The 26598-nt window shown below is 39.6% G+C and overlaps 3 protein-coding genes across 3 annotated transcripts; 1 reads left to right on the top strand and 2 right to left on the bottom strand.

Moving 5' to 3' along the window:
* Positions 1-5060: 5060 nt before the first annotated feature.
* On the bottom strand, positions 5061-9078 carry LOC141770765 (extracellular calcium-sensing receptor-like). The gene is made up of 6 exons (XM_074640612.1): positions 8912-9078; positions 8542-8830; positions 7484-8287; positions 7170-7397; positions 6184-6307; positions 5061-6016 (listed from the first exon to the last, which is right to left on the bottom strand). The coding sequence occupies exons 1-6, from the start codon at positions 9061-9063 to the stop codon at positions 5121-5123; spliced, it is 2493 nt and encodes an 830-aa protein (XP_074496713.1). The 5' UTR covers positions 9064-9078; the 3' UTR covers positions 5061-5120.
* Positions 9079-9944: 866 nt separating this feature from the next.
* On the bottom strand, positions 9945-14460 carry LOC141771718 (extracellular calcium-sensing receptor-like). The gene is made up of 7 exons (XM_074642276.1): positions 14448-14460; positions 13694-13853; positions 13324-13612; positions 12266-13069; positions 11952-12179; positions 11017-11140; positions 9945-10849 (listed from the first exon to the last, which is right to left on the bottom strand). The coding sequence occupies exons 2-7, from the start codon at positions 13828-13830 to the stop codon at positions 9945-9947; spliced, it is 2487 nt and encodes an 828-aa protein (XP_074498377.1). The 5' UTR covers positions 13831-13853; positions 14448-14460.
* Positions 14461-19680: 5220 nt separating this feature from the next.
* On the top strand, positions 19681-25738 carry LOC141771716 (extracellular calcium-sensing receptor-like). Its single transcript, XM_074642275.1, has 6 exons — positions 19681-19727; positions 19901-20198; positions 20338-21132; positions 21285-21512; positions 22199-22322; positions 23699-25738. Exons 1-6 carry the CDS (start codon positions 19696-19698, stop codon positions 24604-24606), a joined length of 2385 nt encoding a protein of 794 aa, XP_074498376.1. The 5' UTR covers positions 19681-19695; the 3' UTR covers positions 24607-25738.
* The last annotated feature ends 860 nt before the right edge of the window (positions 25739-26598 follow it).

Genomic DNA, 26598 nt, shown 5'->3' with positions numbered 1-26598 from the left:
CAATTTTGCAGTTGTCGAATTGACAACTATTGTTCGTCAGCAAAATTCTACCTTCGCAGAACTTCTCAACAGGTTGCGTACACATGCTAAGGGCACACCGCTTCAAGCTAGTGATGTTGACTTGCTGAAAAAATGTGAAACTGGGGAAGGCTCTTCTGCATTGCTTATTTTTCCCACAAAAAGTGGATGAGCACAATGTTAAACAGTTGACTGTGTGCTGCCCAGACTTCATTTGTCTAGAGGCTCAGGACTTTGAGAAAAATAAATCAACAGGACGTCTAGAGCTGAAAACGGGGCACTTCTCAAAGGTGTACAATTCTTGTTTACCCCAAAAATTTATGTTAGGAAAGGGTGCCTGTGTGATGTTGGTGAAGAACATCGATGTGTCTGATGGATTGGTTAATGGAGTTTGTGGGGTTGTAGTCGACCTTGTCACAAATGTTAATAATACCGTTGCCAGCACTGTGTTAGTGCACTTTGATGAGGAAAATGTAGGAAGAAAAAGAAGGCAGAGTAGACAATTACCTAGTGAAAATAGGTTTGCTACTCCAATTTATATGGAGGCAGACAGGGTTAGCAGTAAGAGAGGATCCCGTAGGCAATTCCCATTAAAATTAGCATGGGCTTGCACAGTACACAAAGTGCAGGGTTTAACTGTTGAGGAAGCTGTAGTTTCGCTTAAGAAGATTTGTGCTGCAGGTCAGGCATATGTTGCTTTAAGCCGTGTCAAAAGACTAACTGGGCTGACCATCCACAATTTTGCAGAGAAAGCAATTTACTGCAAAGAAAACATCCACAGTTCCATTATACAAATGCCAAAATTGGTATCCTCTGCTAATACGCTAGCAAACAACAGTCAATTATTCACAGCATTCCTAGTCAATGTGCAAAGTTTACGTGGACATTTGCCTGACTTAAGAGTTTCAGTCCAGCCATATAGTGTCAGTTGTATAGCAGTCACAGAAACTTGGCTACCTGCAAGTGTACCAAATAACCATACTGTTATTGAAAATTATAATTTCCATAGCGCTCCACGTTGCTATGCATACAACACAGACAACACTACTTTGAAATCATTCAAAGACATGCAACATGGAGGTGTTGGCATTTATTGTCAGGAACATTTGGAGTACCAAATCATGGATACACCAAATGTTGATCTAGAATGCATATGCTGTCATTTCATTAGAGAAGACATGATTGTAGCGGTACTTTACCGGCCACCCACATATCCACTATCTTTATTCAAAAAGAATGTGAAACAGCTGAGCAACATTATTGCTTCGACATCAGACAATATTGTAATTTTGGGAGACTTCAACCACAACGAGCTGAAGTCATTGTCAGTGTCAACTTTAGTGGCAAGTTTAGGATACATGCAGACAGTAACAGAACCCACTACAGAAAGTGGAACAATGATTGATCATGTCTACATAAAACACACAAGCCAATATAATAGTAACACACAGGTTGTGCCTGTTTATTTTAGTACACATGAAGCCGTTCATTGTACATTCAACAAAAAAGAGAAAGACATGCCTGACCGTCGGGTTTTCTAATCAGCAACTTCTTAATGCGATAACATAATGTACATGTTTTTGGTTATGTATTGACGGCTGAGATAGGGAGAGGTGACATGCAAATGTTATCTTGATCCCTATTGAGTTGATACATGACTGTTGTCTGGATTTTTAATCCGCAACTTCTTAAAGCAATAACATAAGGTACAATAACTTGGGTTATGTATTGACGGTTGAGATAGGGAGAGGTAATTTTGCTTATGTATTGACGGTTGAAATAGGGAGAGGTGACATGCAAATGTTGCCTTCATCCCTGTCGAGTTGATGCATAACTGTTGTCTGGATTTCTAATCCGCCACATATTATAGCAATAACAAAGTGTACAATAACTTGGGTTATGTAACAATATAACAAATACAGCTAGTCGAACTACAATCACATGGTGTAAGTATTCTAACAAATTAACACAACATCTACTTTATGTATTGTTCTGCATTACAATAGCTTGTCTATAAGTCAAATTATTTCCAATCCCATGCCTATTGTGCATTCATTCTAAAAAGTATTCTAAAAATGCTAAACATTGATAATGTAATGCAGGTTTTGCTTTTTCTAACAATTTAGCCACAAAAAGAAAAGACACTGGTGATGGACTCTCTGTTTACAGGGATGGGGTTCGACTCCCTGCAGTGTCCTTGTTTATTGTTAAGGCTCATCCTACACTTCCCAAACATATGTGTCACATACAAGTATCTTCTTGTTGACAACTGTCAACAGTATAACTCACAATTTACAAACATATGTCCACAGGCATGGATTCTTATTAAGCATGTGAATGAAGTTATTGCACAAACTAATTTCCAATAACAACCACTCTAATCTACCTTGGTGTCATGGCTAGCTACCACTACATGTTAGACATGTAACTACAGTACAATCATTCCTTACATTCACACATGTAAATATTGTACAGCATTTTCATGTCTGTTTCAATACTTGTTTCCAGATATTACCCAATTTCAACTTCTTATCAGAAATCCTATATCTCTGTCTTGACCAAAATGACAATTTCATGAAGCACTCTGACGTGCTGCTCTGGATCCCGTTGCAACACAATGCTGTACAGTCAGTTTACAGACAGTCCAATAGTTTGCCTTATCACCATAACTCAATAATGGTACTTATACGTCTTCAGGCCGGGACTCATGTAAAACATGTCAAATTTGATGAAGATTGGACATAGTTGATGCATAGTCAATTTACAACAACTTCCTGTTTCCTGTAGAGGGGGCTATGACTTTCACTCATAATGGCACATATATGTCTTCAGGCCTGGACTATTATCCAGCTTGTGAAATTTGGGGCAGATCGGACTATGTAAAGTCAAGTAACAACAGCCTCCTGTGTCATGGCGACTCATCGAAATTCGCCATGCCACCACGGCGATGCCATTCAATAGAAACTCCCGATTTTCGAAAGGAAGCATCATCGAGGTCTTAAGGCTTTTCTGACCTAATTTGAGGTAGATGTGAATCATTTTTGATGCAGAGAACATCAACGTCTAAAACATGATATTTCCTGTTACCACTAGGTGGCGCTATGACTGCGAGCCCAAATTTGCATGTGGATGTCGTCACACAGGGACTTTTATCTCGCATGAGAAATTTGGAGCAGATTGGTTACCATACGCCAAAGTTACAACAACTTCCTGTTTTTTGGCGAAAGGCGCATTTTCGCCGCCCTACCACGGCAACATAGTTCAATAAGTTTTTGATCTTTGAATAGATTTTCATCACAAAGGTCTTAAGATACTACTGACCAAATTTCAAGTTGATCGGGTTAAATATCTAGGAGGAGTTCGTTAAAGTACAGCGCCTGGATATGGTAACAAAATGACCTAATATTCAAGATGGCCGACTTCCGGTTGGGCGGAGCTAATGAAACCCAATGAGGAATATGTCTGAAATAATGAGGAGGATTATGCCTACAAAATTTGGGGCAGATCAGACAATGTAAAATCAATTTACAAGAATTTCCTGTTTCCTGTAGGGACGCTATGACTTTCACTCATAATGGCACATATATGTCTTTAGGCCTGGACTATTATCCAGCTTGTGAAATTTGGGGCAGATCAGACTATGTAAAGTCAAGTAACAACAGCCTCCTGTGTCATGGCGACTAATCGAAATTCACGTACGACATCACCGTTTGAGCGATCAAAACTTCCTTCACAGTAGTTTGAGGGTTATACCACCCAAATTTCACGCGAATCTGATGAACTCTCTAGGAGAAGTTTGTAAAAGTATGCAAAAAATAAATGAAAAACGCACATATTCTAAGATGGCCGACTTCCGGGTGGGCGGAGCTAATGAAACCCGATGACGAATATGTTAGCAATAATGAGCAGGATGTACCTAACAAATTTCATGAATATAGGATCACCTTTGACCAAACTACGACCTTCCACGCATTAGGGGGCGCTATAGAGCCCACTAAACACGCTGAATTAAATCGCAGGTGTCCATCTTTTTGACAACTTTCATGAGTTTTCGAGTATACCAAGGGCATCATAGACATGTTCAAAAGATAAAAGACATAAGGGGGCGCTAGAGAGCCAAAATGCCACGCCCCAGCAACATTTTACCACTAAATCAAAGTAATTACTAGTTTAGATGTGCGTGTAAAGTGTCATGAGTTTTTGTGCATCCAAAAGTCCTCAAACATGTGTTCGTAAATTTTAAAATCACGCAGGAAGTCCAAGATAGCTGACTTCCTGTTGGCCGAAAAAATAATACGGGTTTGAGGATGTGAACAATGACATACTAGAATTTAGTGAAGATCAAAAAAACTTTCCCTGAAAAACTGCCTACATTAGGGGGCGCTACCTCGCCCGCTGGTGACACCCAAGCCCAATCACTCCAGAATATTGAATTTCGCGCCACTTCTGACGCATATTCCACTTTTAGTGACTTTTTGGGGATGGGAAAGGTCCCAAAAAGGCAATCTCCGGGCAGAAAAATAATAATAATATCAAGATAAACAATAGGTTTCCTTGCACTTCGTGCTCGGGCCCTAATTACAAATCCATCTGCTAGTTCAGCACCAGGGACAGCGTAATGGATTTACCAATACACAGTACAGTTAGGCTACTGATATTCAGAGCCATGGTTGGGGCCATCGATTCTTACAATCTTTAGTCAGATAAAAGATCAATGAGTCAGGTGTACTAAAGATGTTTTTTAAAGTTGTTGTTTTTTTTCATATGAAATGCAAATAATTATTATTATTACTATTTCAACGCAAGTATTTTCAACTACGGATTGTAGCACCAGATAGGTAGGATTCCCTACATCATGGAAATACCTGAAATCAAAATGTGAGTTTAGCTGCCAGTCAACAATGTTGAATTGACTTAGAAAAAAAAAAAACATTACAGCTGCTTTGTTGCTTTTGTTTATATTTTGATAAAGAAAAAAAGAAAGCTAAATAATACATATGTTATCATGAAAAGTATTCTGGGGTCACTTCAAAATTGAAACCAAGCCAAAAGTCATGAAATAAAAAAGTAAAAGACTGTCATTTAATTTATGTTTAATGGGATCATGTTTTCCCCATCAGATGTTTTTTTGTGTTCAGTTCAGGTTTGAGAACAATAATAAAGCACTTTGGTGCAAATATACAGAGAAGTAGTCCATAACTGGAGGCTAAAATAGCAAATATCTCCACAGCCACAGTGAACTTCCCAGGAGAGCTGACATACGCTGGGATAAATGTGATCCAGACTGCACAGAATATCAGCATGCTGAAGGTGATGAATTTAGCTTCATTGAAATTATCAGGCAGCTTTCGAGCCAGAAAAGCGAAGACGAAGCAGAGCACAGCCAGGAGTCCTATATACCCCAACACAACCCAGAACCCAATAGGTGAACCTAAATCACACTCTAGAATAATCCTTTCAGTGGCATGAGCTGTATTTTTGTAGGGGAATGGCGGGGCAAGAGTTAACCACAGCACACAAACTAACACCTGCAGCAAAGTAAAGCTGAGAACGCTTGTTCTCTGAAGCGGAGCAGAGCACTGAGGGACTGTGTTTGAGGGCCTTTTAGCCTTAAAGGCGTTCACCACTGCCATGGTTTTAGCCAAGATACAAGACATGCACAGGGCAAAGGTGATGCCGAATGCTGTGTGTCGCAGCATGCAGGACCACTCAGAGGGCCGGCCTATGAAGGTCAGAGAGCACAGGAAACACAGAGTCAAGGAGAAGAGCAGCAGGAAGCTCAGCTCAGAGTTGCTGGCTTTGACGAGAGGTGTGTGACGAAAGTGAAAGAAGACACATGACACCACCAGTGTTAAACTTGCTCCGAACAACGAGAAAGCAGCGAGGAGGGCGCCCATGGTTTCTCCGTAAGATAGGAACTCGATCACCTTTGGAACACACTGGCTGTGATCTTCATTTGACCAGTACTCCAGTGGACACTCTGAACACTCGGCAGAATCTGAATGGAAAACATGCAACGCTGAAATGTGTTCATGCTGTCAGCTGCGAGTTATTAGAGCAGAGCTCATATTAAAATAAGCACCTGCTGTATTTCGTGACTTTTAAAGATACTCGAAAGCATTGATTTCATACAAATATTACATAATAAATTACAGATCTACTCACTGCTGGAGTTACTGATCTCTCCATCAGCACAGGCGATGCAGGAGAAACAGCAGATGGGTTTGCCTTTAATCACAGCCTGCCGGAAACCTGGCAGACAACTCTCACTGCAGACAGACTGTGGCCTCTGTAACAACACCACAACTCCTCAGTTACTCATAGTTTGTTGCCCCTGTTATCCAATTACTTAAAGCAAATAATGAGCAAATATGATAAAAACAGTCAATTGGAGACAAGGGGTCTATAGATCAGCTGTCAATCGCTGCTTGCAAAACTCACAAACTCCGATCACAATGCCAAAAAAGGCAGCGCTGATCAAACATGAAACAAAATGATGTTACTGTAATGTCTATTTCTTGCCTCAAATGTTTTCAGAAATATATTTTAGTCTACTGTTTAGCTGAAAAATGTTTGAAAACATTTGAGGCGAGAAATAAGCACTACAGTAACACAATCTTGATTCATTTTTGATCAGCGCTTCCTAGTTTTACCATTTGTTCGGAGTTCACAGCTTTTGCTGCCCAGAGACTGCTCAACTCTAATTGGTTGTGTTTGTTCAGGCAGGGTAGGACATTTCAAATGCCATTAGAAGCACTAGGACAATACAGAGGAAGATGATGTTTTTTTAATAGATTATCTGTCTCTTGTACTATTGTCAGGATATAGTGACTGTTTTGTAAAAATACATTTTCATCATATTTGCTCAAAGTTACTGAGACCAGCTTTAATTTATTTGGTTTAATTTTATCAGCATTACGGTCTTATTCATGCTTTAAAAAGTATTGCTTGAGCTTTATACCTTGATCTTGCATATCAATCATTTTTATATATGTGTATTTTTGTTTTGTTTTGTTTTTAACTTTTATAAGACTTCCTAAACTATGCAGAATTGAACTATTTTTAATAATGGTAATCACACTTAATACTTTAATTAAAATCAAATTCCACATTATGTAGCCTATTTCATACCTAACATGTTTGTTTGATACCTTTGGGGATCCGGCAGCCCATGTTGTGTTTATTCCGTTCATGATAAACTGTCTTCCTTTCGGAAATGAGGCATCGTAGCTCCCTACAGCCACAAACACAATATCTCCTGCTTGGTTTCTCTGCCAGTTCACCAGTTCATAAGTTGCTGTAGGGTCTCCGTTTTCATCAAAACCCACAGTTTCTCCTGACTGAAGGGTGAAATTCACATTTTGGAGGTGTTTCACAACCTACCAACAGAGAATAATGGTGAATAACTTAAAATACAGGGTTATTATTTAAAATGTTTACTTAAGTCTTGAAGGCGACCTCTAACCTCTTTTGGCTCTAAAAAATCTTTCCAGATACAGGACTGATTCACCGCTTCACCACTTTGTCCACATTTCAACATGTTATGCAAGGCATGAGCCACAGCATACACAGCCTTATACACATTGTTGGATATCCTTAGTTCTGACACATCTGTGAAAGGATTGTTGATGTCCTCTAGTCTTTCAGAACCAGAGCACTGGGTCTGACCATGCAGACTGGGTTGGAAACTGCAACCAAATGTGGCTTCCCAGAACTCTCTCACCAGATTATTATGAGGGTCTTGACTTGGGTTAACCTGCAAAAGAAATTCTCTCAGGCCTGGGATCTTTGTTTTTCGGATGGTGAAGCCCAGAGATCCTGTCAGGATTCCCGAGTACCTCTTGGTGGCCAGATGACTTGCCGTAATCCAGGACTCACTGCCCACCCACTGCAGCCCAGTTAAGTTCTGCTTCAGAGCTTCCTCAAGCAGCATTTTTGTCTCCTGGGAGAGGAAGGCAACTAAAACCTTTGCACTGCCGCTTTGGATCACTCTGACCACCCTGGCAATATGCCCACTGGAGTCAGTCCTTGAGATGACCTCTGAGTACTCGATGCAGACCCCCTCCTGTCTTGCAGCTGTGATAAATGTGTCCATGCCATTGTTACCATAGTCATTGTCACTTCTAACTGCCCCAACCCATGTCCAGCCAAAGTGCTTTACCAGTTTTGCCAAGGCTCTGCTCTGATAGTAGTCACTAGGGATGGTTCTGAAGAAGGAGGGGTACTCCTTTCTGTTACTCAGACAAGCACAAGTGGCATAGTAACTGATCTAATAGGAAAGAAAAGGTGGGATACAAAAAAAACACATTTATAACATTATAATATAAGAAATAACTGACAACAGGTAGACTTTTGACTCAATTTGCTGCATCTGTGCAAACCCTGGCAACCTTAATCCTGAACTTATAGCCCTGAAATGAACCATAATACCACCAGAATTCAGTGTTTGTTGATGGTCCCTTTATGCTACATTGTAAAAAGGAACATGGTAAAAATATTATTAAAAATATGACACATATTTACCATTGGTATTTGGAAAAGCCCTGCAATTTGTTGCATCCCAATGGATGAGGAGGAATCGGAGGGTCCGATGATGGCATGAACAGATGACTGGCCAGAGCAGGTTTGACCCAAAGTCCTTTCCTGCCCATTTATTAGACCCATCACAACACTCGTTGAAAACAGTGTTGAAGCACAGTTGCCAAACACCTTATAACCAATTGAGATATTAGGCAGCAGAGAGCTGCTATTGTTGATCTCCTGGATGGCAAAAATCATTGTTTGGGCAAAGTGAAATTGTATCATATTCATCCTGAAGAGAGAGAGAACAGTTTTAACTAAGAACTTTTCGACTTAAATCAAAACCAATAACAAAGAAGACAACAAATAGTACCCGGAGCATATGAGAGGTTCTGGAGCATTTGTGAAAGAAAGCGAAGTCTTCAACATTTCTTTTTGGATGTAGAAAACTCCTCCAATAGTGATATCTCCTTCCTTAGATAACAGAGGAAACTCTGGGCTTCCCAGCATCTCACAGAGCACCATGTCTTCCTCTGCTCCAAAGGCCCCCACAAAAAGCACAAACAGTAACATGACATAGGCACAGTCACACATCTGGTACAAACAGGCACACACACTAACCTGTACGCTGTGATGAGCTCTTCTATCGCTGACCAACAGGTGCGTCTCCTGTGATGGGCAGAGCTTTATACTTCTGCAGATGGTCCTCTTGTCGAATCACTCTTTAATGATGTGACATCACTTTGTTGTTCTTCATTTCAGATGGTATATTTTTTTTCTAAGACCATTATGTTATTAATCTTGTAAGTTAAATTGTAGGGGGGTGTGATGAGGGGGAAACATACTTTAGCTGGAAACTGAGAATATCAGCAAGTTTGTTTCAAAGATGGATTTTTTTATTTGCCAAATCTATAACAATGAAAAAGGTAAAACAGAACAGACACAGATAAAAAGTCTGAATTACAAATCCATCTGCAAGTTCAGCACCATGGACCGCGTCATGGATTTACCAATACACAGTACAGTTAGGCAACTGATATTTCAGAGCCATGGTTGGGGCCACCGATTCTAACAATCTTTAGTCAGATAAAAGTTCAATGAGTCAGGTGTGCTAAAGATATTTTTTAAAGTTGTTGTTTTTTTTCACATGAAATGCAAATTCATCATCCATCATCTGCAACAGCTTATCCCATTAGGGGTCGCGGAGTGTCAACAATGTTGAATTGACTTCGAAAAAGAAAAAACATTACAGCTGCTTTGTTGCTTTTTTTATATTTTGATAAAGAAAAAAAGAAAGCTAAATAATACATATGTTATCATGAAAAGTATTCTGGGGTCACTTCCAAATTGAAACCAAGCCACAAGTCTAGAAATAAAAAAGTCAAAGACTGTCATTTAATTTATGTTTAATGGGATCCTGTTTTCCCCATCAGATGTTTTTTTGTGTTCAATTCAGGTTTGAGAACAATAATAAAGCACTTTGGTGCAAATATACAGAGAAGTAGTCCATAACTGGAGGCTAAAATAGCAAATATCTCCACAGCCACAGTGAACTTCCCAGGAGAGCTGACATACGCTGGGATAAATGTGATCCAGACTGCACAGAATATCAGCATGCTGAAAGTGATGAATTTGGCTTCATTGAAATTATCAGGTAACTTTCGAGCCAGAAAAGCGAAGACGAAGCACAGCACAGCCAGGAGTCCTATATACCCCAGCACAGCCCAGAACCCGATAGGTGAACCTAAATCACACTCTAGAATAATCCTTTCAGTGGCATGAGCTGTATTTTTGTAGGGGAATGGCGGGGCAAGAGTTAACCACAGCACACAAACTAACACCTGCAGTAAAGTACAGCTGAGAACGCTTGTTCTCTGAAGCGGAGCAGAGCACTGAAGAACTGTGTTCGATGGCCTATTAGCATTAAAGGCGTTCACCACTGCCATGGTTTTAGCCAAGATACAAGACATGCACAGGACAAAGGTGATGCCGAATGCTGTGTGTCGTAGCATGCAGGACCACTCAGAGGGCCGGCCGATGAAGGTCAGAGAGCATAGGAAACAAAGAGTCAAGGAGAAGAGCAGCAGGAAGCTCAGCTCAGAGTTACTGGCTTTGACGAGCGGTGTGTGACGAAAGCGAAAGAAGACACATGATATCCCCAGTGTTAAACTTGCTCCGACCAATGAGAAAGCAGCGAGGAGGGCGCCCATGGTTTCTCCGTAAGATAGGAACTCGATCACCTTTGGAACACACTGGCTGTGATCTTCATTTGACCAGTACTCCAGTGGACACCGTGAACACTCGGCAGAATCTGAATGGAAAACATGGAACGCTGAAATGTGTTTATGCTGTCAGCTGCGAGTTATTAGAGCAGAGCTCATATTAAAATAAGCACCTGCTGTATTAAGTGACTTATAAAGATACTGGAAAGCATTGATTTCATACAAATATTTCATAATAAATTACAGATCTACTCACTGCTGGAGTTACTGATTTCTCCATCAGCACAGGCGATGCAGGAGAAACAGCAGATGGGTTTGCCTTTAATCACAGCCTGCCGGAAACCTGGCAGACAACTCTCACTGCAGACAGACTGTGGCCTCTGTAACAACACCACAACTCATCAGTTACTCATAGTTTGTTGCCTTGTAGTCTAAATACTTAAAATTACAGTCTGTAACTTTGAGAAAATATGATAAAAAAAAGTTTTTTTTTAACAGTGACTATACACTGACAGAGGTGCATGAGACAGATAATCTGAAAAGAAAAAATATTCATATTACTTTGTGTACTGCTCTGCTTATGATTTTTCTATATTTCAAAGCACTGAAGGAAGACAGCCAATCAGAGCCGAGGAGTCTTTAGAATATGTTTGATCAGCGCTGCCTAGTTTGACTGTTTGATCGGAGTTCGCGAATTTCGCGAGCAGTGACTGACAGCGGCTCTAGAGACTCCTTGGCTCTGATTGGTTGTGTTTATTTGGGCACGGTAGGAAATTTCAAATGCTATTAGAGGCACTAGGACTATGCAGAAGAAGAATCATTTTTTTCACAAATAATCTGTCTCATGTATTATTGTCAGGATATAGTGACAGTATTATAAAATTAACTTTTTATCATATTTGCTGAAAGTTACTGACAGCAGCTTTAATTTAATTGGTTTGATTTAATCAGCATTAGGGTCTTTTCTAGGGTTCCTAAAAACTAGTTTAAGCTTTATACCTTGATCTTGGACATCAATATACATCAGAAGTAAAACTCTGTACACTTGGCATGTCATGTTTTTACTTTTATATGACTTCCTAAACAATGCAGAATGTACCTATTTTTAATGATGGGAATCACAGATAATACTTTTAAAATCAACCTCCATAATGTTTAGCCTATTTCATACCTAACATGTTTGTTTGGTACCTTTGGGGATCCGGCAGCCCATGTTGTGTTTATTCCGTTCATGATAAACTGCTTTCCATTCGGTAGTGAGGCATCGTAGCTCCCTACAGCCACAAACACAGTATCTCCTGCTTGGTTTCTTTGCCAGTTCAACAGCTCATAAGTTGCTGCAGGGTCTCCGTTTTCATCAAAACCCACAGTTTCTCCTGACTGAAGGGTGAAATTCACATCTTGGAGGTGTTTCACAATCTACCAAAAGAGAATAATGGTGAATAATTTAAAGTACAGGGTTTTTATTTAAAATGTTTACTTAATTCTTGAAGGGGACCTCTAACCTCTTTTGGCTCTAAAAAATCTTTCCAGATACAGGACTGATTCACCACTTCACCACTTTGTCCACATTTCAACATGTTATGCAAGGCATGAGCCACAGCATACACAGCCTTATACACATTGTTGGATATCCTTAGTTCTGACACATCTGTGAAAGGATTGTTGATGTCCTCTAGTCTTTCAGAACCAGAGCACTGGGCCTGACCATGCAGACTGGGTTGGAAACTGCAACCAAATGTGGCTTCCCAGAACTCTCTCACCAGATTATTATGAGGGTCTTGACTTGGGTTAACCTGCAAAAGAAATTCTCTCAGGCCTGGGATCTTTGCTTTTCGGAGGGTGAAACCCAGAGATCCTGTCAGGATTCCCGAGTACCCCTTGGTGGCCAGAGGACTTTCCGTAATCCAAGACTCACTGCCCACCCACTGCAGCCCAGTTAAGTTCTGCTTCAGAGCTTCCTCAAGCAGCATTTCTATCTCCTGGGAGAGGAAGGCAACTAAAACCTTTGCACTGCCGCTTTGGATCACTCTGACCACCCTGGCAATATGCCCACTGGAGTCAGTGCTTGAGATGACCTCTGAGTACTCGATGCAGACCCCCTCCTGCCTTGCAGCTGTGATAAATGTTTCCATGCCATTGTTACCATAGTCATTGTCACTTCTAACTGCCCCAACCCATGTCCAGCCAAAGTGCTTTACCAGTTTTGCCAAGGCTCTGCTCTGATAGTAGTCACTAGGGATGGTTCTGAAGAAGGAGGGGTACTCCTTTCTGTTACTCAAACAAGCACAAGTGGCATAGTAACTGATCTAATAGGAAAGAAAAGGTGGGATACAAAAAAAACACATTTATAACATTATAATATAAGAAATAACTGACAACAGGTAGACTTTTGACTCAATTTGCTGCATCTGTGCAAACCCTGGCAACCTTAATCCTGACCTTATAGCCCTGAAATGAACCATAATACCACCATAATTCAGTGTTTGTTGATGGTCCCTTTATGCTACATTGTAAAAAGGAACATGGTAAAAATATTATTAAAAATATGACACATATTTACCATTGGTATTTGGAAAAGCCCTGCAATTTGTTGCATCCCAATGGATGAGGAGGAATCGGAGGGTCCGATGATGGCATGAACAGATGACTGGCCAGAGCAGGTTTGACCCAAAGTCCTTTCCTGCCCATTTATTAGACCCATCACAACACTCGTTGAAAACAGTGTTGAAGCACAGTTGTCAAACACCTTATAACCAATTGAGATATTAGGCAGCAGAGAGCTGCTATTGTTGATCTCCTGGATGGCAAAAATCATTGTTTGGGCAAAGTGAAATTGTATCATATTCATCCTGAAGAGAGAGAGAACAGTTTTAACTAAGAACTTTTCGACTTAAATCAAAACCAATAACAAAGAAGACAACAAATAGTACCCGGAGCATATGAGAGGTTCTGGAGCATCTGTGAAAGAAAGCGAAGTCTTCAACATTTCTTTTTGGATGTAGAAAACTCCTCCAATAGTGATATCTCCTTCCTTAGATAACAGAGGAAACTCTGGGCTACCCAGCATCTCACAGAGCGCCGTGTCTTCCTCTGCTCCAAAGGCCCCCACAAAAAGCACAAACAGTAACATGACATAGGCACAGTCACACATCTGGTACAAACAGGCACACACACTAACCTGTACGCTGTGATGAGCTCTTCTACCGCTGACCAACAGGTGCGTCTCCTGTGATGGGCAGAGCTTTATACTTCTGCAGATTGTCCTCTTATCGAATCACTCTATAATGATGTCATATCACTTTGTTGTTCTTGATTTGAGATGGTACAATCTGTTTCTAAGACCATTATGTAAATATTACTGTAAGTTAAATCATACTTAAGCTGCAGACTGAGGATATCAACAAGTTTGTTTCAAATCACGAGAATTTTTCTATTTCGCCAAATCTACAACAAGAGCTGCGTATATTTCAACTATACCTTATATGTATTTGTACATATCAAAGAAGTAGTTTTATTTGGATACATTCATCACAATTACTATATATTAACTGTCCAGCAAGTGGCTCTGAATAGCAGTGTTTTATTTAGCATACTAACATGCTAAATGTTATGCTAACACCAGCACGATAGGTTTCGATGGTTGTTAGCATGCATGTCAATGTACTAATGTAGCCTACGTTTTGCTGGTGTGTACTAAATGAAACCCTGAAAACATGTTTAGTATATATACATATATATATTCATGATATATCGTATGCTTTCTTGTGACTTTTGGTCGCTGGTTCAATCGACAGACCACCGATGAGCCCTTAAGCAAGGTCTTTAAGATTAAAGGTTAAATTCAGTGGAGCTATATCCACTAGTCGGGTTCAAGGTGTGAATATTTGTAACTGTTTGAGTGTGAACATGGCATTCCTGAAAAAGAGAACCCGGTTCAGGTTATTTTCAAGTGTTTTTTTTTCATATTAACAATGCCTTTTCACCTTTTTGTTTTTTGTAAATGTTGATATTGTTCTCTTGTGATGACAGTGTACATGGTGAGGGCCCTATTGTTCTCATTAAAATGAAGAGACAGGAAGTCATGAATAGTTTTTACATTCTTTTACTTATTTTTATTGAAATAAAATAAAGTGGTAACAATACAAGTGTAAGATATTACAGAACATGATTTAAAAAAAAATTGTATATATTAAATGCAAATTAACATGTGGGGACGCACAAAAAAGCTTCTTGGAGGTATACCCAAACTCAAAAGGAAGTCAGCCATTTTGAATTCAGTGTACCATTTTTGCCCATTTTTGCCCATTTTTAGCGTTTTATAGGCCGTGTAACAAACTCCTCCATTAATTAATCAGATTGATCAGAAATTTGGTCAGGACCATCTAAAGACCTTAAGGATGAAAAGTTATTAAAATCTTGAGTTTTCATTGAACGAATTTGCTGTGGTGTGGCGGCCAATTTGGGCCATTCGCCATGAAACAGGAAGTTATTGTAACTCCACTGTACATAGTCCAATCTGCTCCAAATTTCACAGCCATGATAATGGTGCAGGCCTGCCGTCATTCACATGCCAATATAAACTCAGAGCCCCGCCCCTACACATAAGTTCCGCCCCATTCCATAACTCATGAACCGTTTGTCATAGACTCTTGTGGGAGGAGTCATTGCACGCAGCAGATCCATTGGTATGGTTATTCTCGCCCCCTACACATAGCAACGCCCCCGTTCATAACTCTTGAACCGTTTGTCGTAGACTTTTGTCTGAGTCGTGAGAGGCATCATTGGACTCACTACGGAGATCCTCTTTCATTAATGACGGTGTTCCCCGCCCCGAACACTTTAGCCCCGTCCCTTTTCAGAATCCATGAACGTTTGGTCGCAGACTCTAGTTGCAGGCATCATTGCACTCAGCATAGTTCCAGGTTCATTGTGCCCGGCCGCGTCAATCGGTGTCCCGCCAGTACCCCAGACGCACGCAAAGGTGCGAGGGCCCAATCATCGCTGCAAGTATTTTTCGCCGAAAGTATTTTTTAACTGTCTATTGAAGCACCCAATAGGTAGGATTCCCTACATCATGGAATTACCTAAAATCAAAATGTGAGTTTAACTGCCAGTCAACAATGTTGAGTTGACTTTGGAAAGAATATATAGTTGCTTTGTAGCATTTATTTAGATTTTGATACAGAGAAAAAAGAAAGCTATATTATATGTATTTTTAAGTGAAAATAATTCTGGGGTCACTTCAAAATTAAAGCCAAACCACAAGCCATGAAATAAAATAGTAAAATGCTGTCATTTCATTTATGTTTAATGAGATCCTGTTTTCCCCATGAGATGTATTTTTGTGTTGAGTTCAGGTTTGAGAACAATAATAAAGCACTTTGGTGCAAAGAGAAGTAGTCCATAACTGGAGGCCAGAATGGGAAATATCTCCACAGCCACAGTGAACTTCCCAGGAGAGCTGCTGGGCATGATCTAGTATAATCTTCTCTTTATAGCGTTTCATGTTTTTGATGGAAAAGGAGGGTTGATTGTCAGCCAACGTATGCAAATTACAACCTGTATGAGAGTGAAAGTCAGGACACTGAGCCTCTGCTGTGCAGGCCCGGACCATTTCATCACATTACACACTACACATTACTACATTACTACCTGGAAGTGTAGCCCTGAAGGCCATTAACACCACTATCTTTATCCCCAGACCACAAGAGATGCAGAGGACAAAGGTGATGCCGAACGCTGTGTGTCGCAGCATGCAGGACCACTCAGAGGGCCTGCCGATGAAGGTCAGAGAACACAGGAAACACAGAGTCAAGGAGAAGAGCAGCAGGAAGCTCAGCTCAGACTCAGTGAAGTAGAGGAACTCAACATGTTTCAGTACACATACATCTCTGTTATGATTGGACCAATACTCTTCAGGACACTTTTTGCAGTCATAAGAATCTGTAATAGAAATATTGTCACGGTTATTGTAATTTTATCAGTTTACAACCTAAAAACGTAAATAAGAGACTGTACCATAGCGAGCTTTAATATATAACATAGAGTGTGTAAAGTAAACAATGTATGCAAATTGGCTCATCTCAGGTCTGTGGAGCATATACCTCTGCATATGGTATAGAGTCATAGCAGCAGGCCGGCTTTCCTTTCTGCGGGACTTTATAAGTTCCTGGACGACAGCTCTCACTGCACATTGACACAGGTGACTTTGAATCAAAGAAAATGTTTTTCATTGTCAAATTGTATGTCAAACCCTTGAATTACATAAATGTACATGTTACTGTCAATTATGATATTTGCCTCTGTCTTTCCTCCAGGCCTCATTATGGCTTCAGTTTTGAGGACAAACATTCATAATAGCCAACAGGTTTAAACTGGACTGAGTCATCTGATCCGCGCTGCCAGTTCACTACTTCGTAACGAGCCACAGCTGCTCCGGTGCTGTTTCTATTATTTTACCCTACATGTCACATCATTTTTAGGGAATTCTGCATTTGGATGATGGAATTAAAGTTACACTTTTGACAGCGGATCAAAATAAACAATTTAACACACACCTGATTTTGCGAGGCATTGGGCCATGTGATATTTAATTTGGTGCTATTGTTATTTTCCAGTCAAAGGGATGTTTAATAGTCAGCTGATATGCCTCATAGGCCTTCTTTAATTAAAATGAAATTGTTGTTTGTGTGTTTGCAGAGATGCCTGTTAGTTTATGAAACACTTTGGACCTCTCCAGAGGTTATGTCCTTTGGGGGTTGATTGGAGCACATGTGGTGAAGTGCGTGTGCCTCAGGCCTGACCATGACTTACACCTCAAGCTCTTCCCGCTCACAAGCACTCTAACGAACTAACAAACTCCCTCAAGAGTTCACAGTGTCTCCAGCCTACATCCACTCCATACCTGTCCTCAAGGCTTACACTGGAAACTTCCCGTCAGGGCTGTTTCATCATGATCCCCTTAAGATTGCTACTGGAGAACTTGTGAGGCCTTTGTACAAGACAGTGCCCTTTGACCATGATGTTGCCTGTTGAACTCACCAAACTTCAATAATGAATAAAATAAATAAAGACATACATTTAAGTTTACATGCTTTTTTTAAAAATATTGAAAGGGGATTCAAAACTTATTGTGGTGTGCTAAATGGTTTACAGAAAACATCCAGATGTCAATTCCTAAACTAGACAGTTTAGATTTGACAGTAACTTCACAACGAAAAGCACATGACAAAGGAATGTTATTAAATATTTTACAATATTTTTATTGTGAGAAAATGTGACGATTTATATGTAATAAGATATATTTCCTGGATCTACAAAATTATATTTCCATTCTGAAAGAAAAAACATTTTATTCCATTTTGGGGCAAAAAGGTGTGCAAACAGGAATGACTAGTTCTACTGAATACTTACAATTTAAAAGCACTATTATCACGTCGATCGGCATAATGGCTGAGTGGTTAGCTCACATTAAGACAATCAAAACAAGAACAAATTGAAGAAAGGACCCAACCATGCATTGACTGTTCGCCACATGTTCCTGTTTTACATATAACATTGTATTAGCACATTATAACTGTTGAACATATTGCACTAAAATTATGGGTATTAATATGCAGCTCTACGACACTCTCCTTTGAAGACTGTCCACAGCATTTCTAAACTTGGCTGCTGAAATTTCCTCCCACTCAACCACAAGTGTCTTAGAATTAGGAATAAATTAAGTTGGGCACTGATGTCGGCCACAAAGTTGGAAGTATACTATTGTCTAAAACAGTGATTCCCAGTACCTCGTGGTTAACTACTGCAGTTGCCAGGGGGTAGGCTACATGGAAAGATTGTGGCTTGGGTCCATCGAGATAGCATGGTCCATACCTTCTTTTAGGGACCCCCGAAAATGGCAAGGTGAGACCCAATGAGAGATGGCCGCCGTACAACAGGGTGGCTCCTCAACAGGTCCATTAAAGGCTCATAGTGTTCAGGACGTACAGGATCAGGACATACAGGATCAGGGCAGACAGGCTGGTTTTCTTTGCTGCGCAGCTACTTGGTGCCTCGGTTGCCCAGCACCACAGAGCCTGCGCTGCCCTGTGCCATAGACCACCTGCCACTAATCTCTGTCATCCAATTGGCCATCACCACTGACGCCAAGCCAGATCTTCAGTTCGCTGTCTCCGCCGATGCCCTGCCAGATCTTCAGGCAGGCCAGATTGCAGGCTGGAGGTTAGCTAAGTGAGTTGCAGAAGAGCCTGGAGTGATGGGTTCAGGAGAAACCGGATCTGAAACTGTGCTTGCAAAAAAATGTCACCTGAAGAATGTTACTTCATGGATAAATTTGGGGTCCCATTTCCAGAAGCGGGGGGGGATTTCAAGAAGCCTGTGTATTCATTTGGTAAGGGTTCGTTGGTAATTCCATACTCATACCAAGAAAATGGCAGGCAAGGCTGGTGACTGCTTGGTGTCAATCATAGAGAGCACACAAGGACCAACAGAGCCCATGACATTTGGTGGTGGAAGCTTTCATACTTGCCATTCTTGCTAAGGCCCCAGACCCTTTTTCTGTTTGGGCACCTCCCTCCTCTTGCCCAACCTTGTAACTCCACAGACATAAAACCTTACTTTCTATTATTATTGTCCATGCTGCTCCAACATGTATAAATACCAGTGCAAGCTTTGAATTTACATTAAGGTACATGTGATGCCACCCAGTGGTTTAGCTCTCTCAGACGGTATGCCATCCACAGAGAGGTGGCCAGAGCAGGGATGGGCACTCTTACAGCTGTTGCTGGTGGCATCTTTCTCTCAGGCCGAGGAGCCTGTGTGCAGGCAGAGAGGGGATCCTGAGAACCCCCAGCTATCTAAGGATGGGGATATTATGTTGGGGGGAATCTTCTCTTTACACAGCAGCTGGAAAAACAGAGAGGATACCTACATGCACAAACCACTGCCACTGCAATGCACCAGGTAAATTACAAATCTATTTAGATTTAAAATATTTAAGAGGAAGTCAAACTGAGTATATAAAATGATAAATATTCCCTGTTGTGTCTATTAATACCATCAAATATTTCCATTTACTATGCTATTGTTTCTATTTCACAAACAGATACCAAATATTTATAACTGTATGCATCTAGTTTGAATTTCAGAGAATTCCAGTTTACCCAGGCGATGCTCTTTTCCATAGAGGAGATTAATAACAGCACAGACCTACTGCCTGGCATCTCTCTGGGATATAAGATCTACGATACCTGTGGCTCCGTGGCCAAAAGTGTGAGGGTAGCACTGGCCTTGGCTAATGGTAATGAAGTGGCATCTGCACCCTCCGAGGCACCATGTACAAAACTTGCCCAAGTGCAGGCCATTATGGGAGAGACCTCTTCCTCTCCTTGCATGGCTATAGCTACTGTCATCGGACCTTTTCATATCCCAATGGTGGCTATTATTAATCTTTACTTCTTCCAGCATGTCATAGCAAAATGGGTTTTAAATAATTGGAGTTGGCTGTATGAATGTTTTATATTTCACATCTTTATCTTGAAATTTAGGTTATTTTTCTTTTTTTTTCTTTTAGATCAGCCACTTTGCTACTTGTGCTTGTCTCAGTGATGAAACCAAGTACCCATCCTTCCTCAGAACAATACCCAGTGACTACTACCAGAGCAGAGCCCTGGCCCAGTTGGTCAAGCACTTTGGTTGGACTTGGGTTGGAGCTATTAGATCAAATGCTGATTACGGCAATAATGGCATGGCCACATTCATAGAAACCGCCCATCAGCTGGGCATCTGTCTGGAGTACTCAGTATCTTTCTTTAGAACAGATCCACTAGACAAAATACAAAAGATAATTGATATTATCAAGGCTTCCACTGCCAAGGTGATTTTCACTTTCCTCTCCCACATGGATATGGATGTGTTACTACATGAGTTGTCTCACCACAACTTGACTGGGTACCAGTGGGTAGGCAGTGAGGCCTGGATCTTTGATCCCCAAATTGCAGCCATGGATAGGCATCACATTTTGGATGGTGCCATAGGCATGTCCATCCCCAAAGCACATGTCAGTGGCATGAGAGAGTTCATGTTGGATGTGAAGCCACTCAGTTCATCTAGTAATGAAATGTTCACAGAGTTTTGGGAGACATTGTTCAGCTGTAAATTCAACCAGTCAAAGTCTTCAGAAGGGAATCAGAGAAAATGTACTGGACATGAAGATCTGACTGGAGTGCAAAACAGCTTCACAGATATGTCGTTCATGCCTATCTTTAACAATATCTATAAAGGAGTGTATGCTGTGGCCCACGCACTTCATAACATTCTGAGCTGTAACAAAACATGTGACAACAAGGTGCAGCTAGATCCATTTACGGTGAGTTTTTTGAGTCACATTAACAAGGAAAATTGTTTGAATTTTGAAAAATAAACTGTTGCAGTCTGTTGAACCAATAGGCCTACAAAATGTTTGTTTGATAATGATTTACATTGATTTACAATGTATTAATTCAATTTATATTGACTTAGATTTTACAGCACATAAAAAAGATTCAGTTCAAAACAAAGGAAGGAGATGAGGTCTACTTTAATGAAAATGGAGAACCAGCAGCAAAGTATGAAATTATAAACTGGCAGCCAACAGACAATGGAATTGTGGACTTTGTCACAGTTGGTCTTTATGATGCATCTTTACCTGCAGACAAACAGCTGAATCTGCAAAATAAGTCTTTCATTTGGGCACAGAACTCAAAACAGGTAAGATGCAATGTGGTCACTTTAACTGATAATTAGCATCTATGTTATAATAAGAAGTGGAAGAAGTACTGCAGTAAAAAAAAATAATAACATAGTGTGGAAATATTCTATATGTCCAGAATCTTACCTCAGTAAAAGTAGAAATATATTAGCATTAAAATATAAAGTACCAAAGGTAAAAGTAATCATTATGCTGAATAATATATACTATTATATTATATATAAGCTCACCTTTAATTACTTTAATTATATACTGCTGGGTAATTTGTGAATTTACCACAGAGATCAATAAAGATTTATCTTGATCTATTATTACAACATAATTTATATGTTGATTATATTTAATATTATCAATCTGCAAAGTAACTAATATTGTCAAATAAATGTAGTGGAGTAAAAAGTACAATACTTTCCTCTGAGATGTAGTGGAGTAGAAGTATAAAGTAGCAGAAAATGGTATACTCAAGTAAAGTACAAATACCTAAAAATTGTACTTAAGTACAGTACTTGAGTAAATGTGCTTAGTTACTTTCCATCACTGGTTATAAGCGTATATGTGATTAGTTAATGTGACATAATACTGTTTGGTTTTGTTGCATCAAATGTACGATAGAGGCTTGCAAAGACAAGGCCTTGTCAAAGTGAATGCCCATACATTTCTTCTCATAGTTGTTTTGTCCATGCAGGTGCCTTTGTCAGTTTGCAGCAAGAAGTGTCCTCCAGGAACTCGCAAGGTTCTCCAGAAAGGAAAGCCTGTCTGCTGCTATGACTGTTTAAGATGTGCAGAGGGAGAAATAAGCAACATTACAGGTGTAGTAATATTATATTGGTAAAAAAGTTAATTTAAAAAAGTGGTCATTAAAGGGTCAGCTCGCTCATATTACAAACAAGTCTACAGTATTTTTTCAACTCCTAGTGGTATCTGAGCATGCAGATAGTGTTGGTCTCATGTGACATCTCTCTCTCTCTCTCTGAAATGAATGCATTAAGTGTGAATTTTGTGGTGTTTGTACAGCAGCATTGAAAATTGACATTTAAAATTGTATATAACCCTTCAATGTCATCACTTAGAAAAAAATAATGGGACAAAATATATCTTTGCATTTTTTATGTCCTTGGAGCAACAATAAAAATAATCAACGTTTTTTTTTTTTTTTGTTTGTTTTTTTAAATGTAGGCCCTTACCAAATGATTCAGATGTTGCTTCATGGTAAAATAAAAATACAAACTATGTGCTGTTATTATGCTAGTAATAGGTTAGTATAGCAACATATGTCTGTTTGTTGCCATATAATTAGTTGTATTACCATTACTAATATTATTCCATATATTTATTCTAGATATTTAACACAGGCCTTTTTACAGTAGGCTACTTAGAGAACATGTCAGAAATGATGAAAAAACATGCAGATATAATTATAATAAAAATAATAATAATAATAATTATTATTATTATTAGTAGTAGTAGTAGTATTATTAATAATAATAATAATCATAATAATACAATATTTCAGCATACAAAATAATGGAATAGCCTTAAAAGTATCATATTATTTAGCAATGATCACCTGTTTTTTTTTTATTTTGTAGAAAATGGTAAATTTGAATTACATCATCAGCTTTACTACCTTTACCATGAAAGGACAACTGAACTGTTTGTTAAAGCATGTTCTTATAAATTTTTTTGCACCTTTTTTGTATCAAGTTATATGATTCTGTTCATTAAGGCCTCTGAAACTATGATATGTTGAAGAAAATATGCCTGCCTTTGGCAATTAGACCAAACAGAGTCCTCATGTCTGGCGTGACTTTTTTTGTTGCTAACTTCCTGTAAGAATGCGGACTGAAAAGGCATGCTATTTAAAGACACAGTGACAAATAGTGCATTTTTTTTAGCATAACATACCTAAACTGAATGGTGTAGATGGCTTAGAGTTAATTGAGTTAAGTTCAACCCATTAAACTTGAAATGTTCTCTACCAGTCGAGAAGAACATTAAAGAAATTAAACAAGACAAAGAAAAATGTGTAAATAATAGCTCTTTATACTGTATCTTGTACTTACATACTATACTTTTACCATACAACTGTCATAAGGCTGTCAATTTATTATCTGGTACTCATGTAGTGTGTATGTATTGAAATGTACTGAACAAGAATATAACCTGCTTTAATATTATTTTTCAGATTCTATCACCTGTGTGCGATGCCACCCTGAGTTCTGGTCAAATGAGAGAAGAGATGCCTGTGTGAAGAAAGAGGCCGAGTTTCTATCATATGAAGAGATCATGGGAGCGCTGCTCACTGCAGCGTCCTTATTTGGAACATGCCTCACAGCTGTTGTGGCATTCATTTTCTTCAGATACAGAAAAACTCCTATTGTCAGGGCCAACAACTCTGAACTGAGCTTCCTGCTGCTCTTCTCCTTGACTCTGTGTTTCCTGTGCTCTCTGACCTTCATCGGCCGGCCCTCTGAGTGGTCCTGCATGCTGCGACACACAGCGTTCGGCATCACCTTTGTCCTTTGCATCTCTTGTGTTCTTGGGAAAACTATAGTGGTGTTAATGGCCTTTAGGTCCACATTTCCAGGTAGTAATATGATGAAATGGTTTGGGCCTGTACAGCAGAGGCTCAGTGTTCTGGCTTTCACTCTTATACAAGTTATCATATGTATCCTCTGGTTAACAATTTCTCCTCCTTTTCCATTTAAGAATTTTAAGGAATTCAAGGACAAAATCATCTTAGAGTGTGCTCTGGGCTCAGCTGTAGGCTTCTGGGCTGTACTTGGATACATAGGACTTCTGGCCATGTTATGTTTCATTCTTGCTTTTCTGGCCCGGAAACTGCCTGATAATTTCAATGAAGCCAAATTTATCACTTTCAGCATGTTGATATTCTCTGCAGTCTGGATCACTTTCATCCCAGCGTATGTCAGCTCTCCTGGGAAGTTCAGTGTTGCTGTGGAGATATTTGCTATTCTGGCCTCCAGTTTTGGACTGCTCATTTGTATTTTTATTCCAAAATGTTATATTATTCTACTGAAACCTGAGAAGAATACAAAAAAGAATATGATGGGGAAGGGTGCACCAAAATAATTCTGTGAAAGGCATTTTAGTACCATAATAATGGTTACATAATCATTTGTTAATCAGACTGTCAATTAGTCTATCGTCATTTATTATTGCCATTATTTTATACATATATATATATATATATATACTGTATATTCATTCAGCCACTAGATGTTGCATTCTCATATTATCCCTCCTTCATCCCATTGCATTCACTTCACAACAAATGGTTGCCAGTTTGTTGCACAACCTGCATATTTTATGGATGTGTCTAGAAGGTAACTCACAAATTGCTAAATCAGATCTGAAATCTGCAAAAAATTGCAAAAACTCTCGCAAGACTCACAGCCAGATGACCTTTACTAACCATAAGCATTCAAGATCAGTGCCTAACCTTAACCAACTTGCAAGAGTTTCCCAACGCGTGTGTTACCTTCCAGACATGACCATATTTATGGTTGAGTGGAATGACTCAGACAGACAGACATGTAACTTGATGAATATTTCGTGGTAGAGAAGTCATTTTTCAACATGTAGCTAAAGGCCTACATCAGGTGTCTGTGTGTGTGTGTGTGTGTGTGTGTGTGTGTGTGTGTGTGTGTGTGTGTGTGTGTGTGTGTGTGTGTGTGTGTGTGTGCGTGTGTGTGCGTGTGTGTGTGTGCATGTTTGTGTGTTTGTGTGTGTAAGTGAGTGTGTGTGCTTGTACAGCTATCTTTGTGGGGACCAATATGAGTTTTAGACCTTCAGAGTGAGGACATTTTTGAAAAATGAGGATATTTTGCCAGGTCCTCACCTTCAAGCAGACCTTCAAAGGCCTGTTTGAGGGTTAAGACTTGGTTTTAAGGTTTAGGTTAGAGTTAATTTTAGGTTAGGGTAAGAGTAAAGGTTGGGGTCAGACATTTACTTGTGTTGGTTAAGGTCAGGATAAGTGGCTTGGGAATGCATTATGTCCATCAGTGTCCTCATAAAGATAGAAGTACACTGTGTGTATGTGTGTGTGTGTGTGTGTGTGTGTGTGCGTGTGTTTGTGTGTGTGTTTGTGTGTTTGTCTATGGTGCGGCGCACACACCCCGTCTCCCGCTGCCGTAGTTTCAGCTGGTGGATAAGCTGTTCCAAACTCAACAGAAACAAATAAAAGTCACTAAAACCGTCTTGGTTAGTCTTGTCAACAATTGCCAACTCTGTTTCAGTCTGCCACCCATTTCTAAATCCCCTCTGATATGTACCTTCATTTTATATTGTTTGAGGGAATTACTGTGCAAACTGCTGGGGCTCCTTGCTTACCCGGAGGCATGGATTCAGACAGGCACCGATCTGCATGTTCTGCCAGCACTTTGATGCAGAGGAGCCGGTTGGCCAAGTTTCCCTTTGGGAGCATTACATGACCAGGCATTCCCTTACCAAAAAGAAGTTTATTCAAGTGTGCTATTAGTATACTTCATTCAAACTTAAAATAAGAGAGTTAACTTTAAGTTTACTTGTTATATACTTATCAGAAATATACTTTACAAAAGTATACATAAGTATACTTGGCTCATCCTGACAAATATATATATGCTTGGCTTAAAGGCCTAATTGTACTTAATCTTTTGACTGGGATATTGTTTAGAAATGTATAGTTAAGTATTCTTACCTTATAGGCCTACAGAAAGGTTTACTTGGCTTGTATTTGTGCTTACTTTCTGATAGAGTAGCTTATTCAAGTGTGTCGGTTGTAACTAAAGAATTATTTTAAAAATGATTCAAATATTTGTTCACCATATTTGTCTGAATAACAATTATTCTATAGTGATTCTCAAAATCCTCTCCTGATTATTGAGTTTGATTCCCAGCTTTTATTTTTTTATTTTTTTCCCTTTTCATTGTTGTAGATTTGGCAAATAAAAAAAATCTTCAGCTTCAAAACAAAGTTCTTGATATCCTCAATTTGCAGCTAAAATATGTTTAAATGCTGCATTCCCATCATCACTCCCCCCTACAATTTAACTTACAGTAATAATGACAAAATGGTCTTAG

Source organism: Sebastes fasciatus, chromosome 7 (assembly GCF_043250625.1).
Source record: "Sebastes fasciatus isolate fSebFas1 chromosome 7, fSebFas1.pri, whole genome shotgun sequence".
In the NCBI taxonomy this organism is placed as follows: domain Eukaryota; kingdom Metazoa; phylum Chordata; class Actinopteri; order Perciformes; family Sebastidae; genus Sebastes; species Sebastes fasciatus.
The sequence above is the reverse complement of the archived record's forward strand: the minus strand, read 5'-3'. Positions and strand labels throughout refer to the sequence as shown.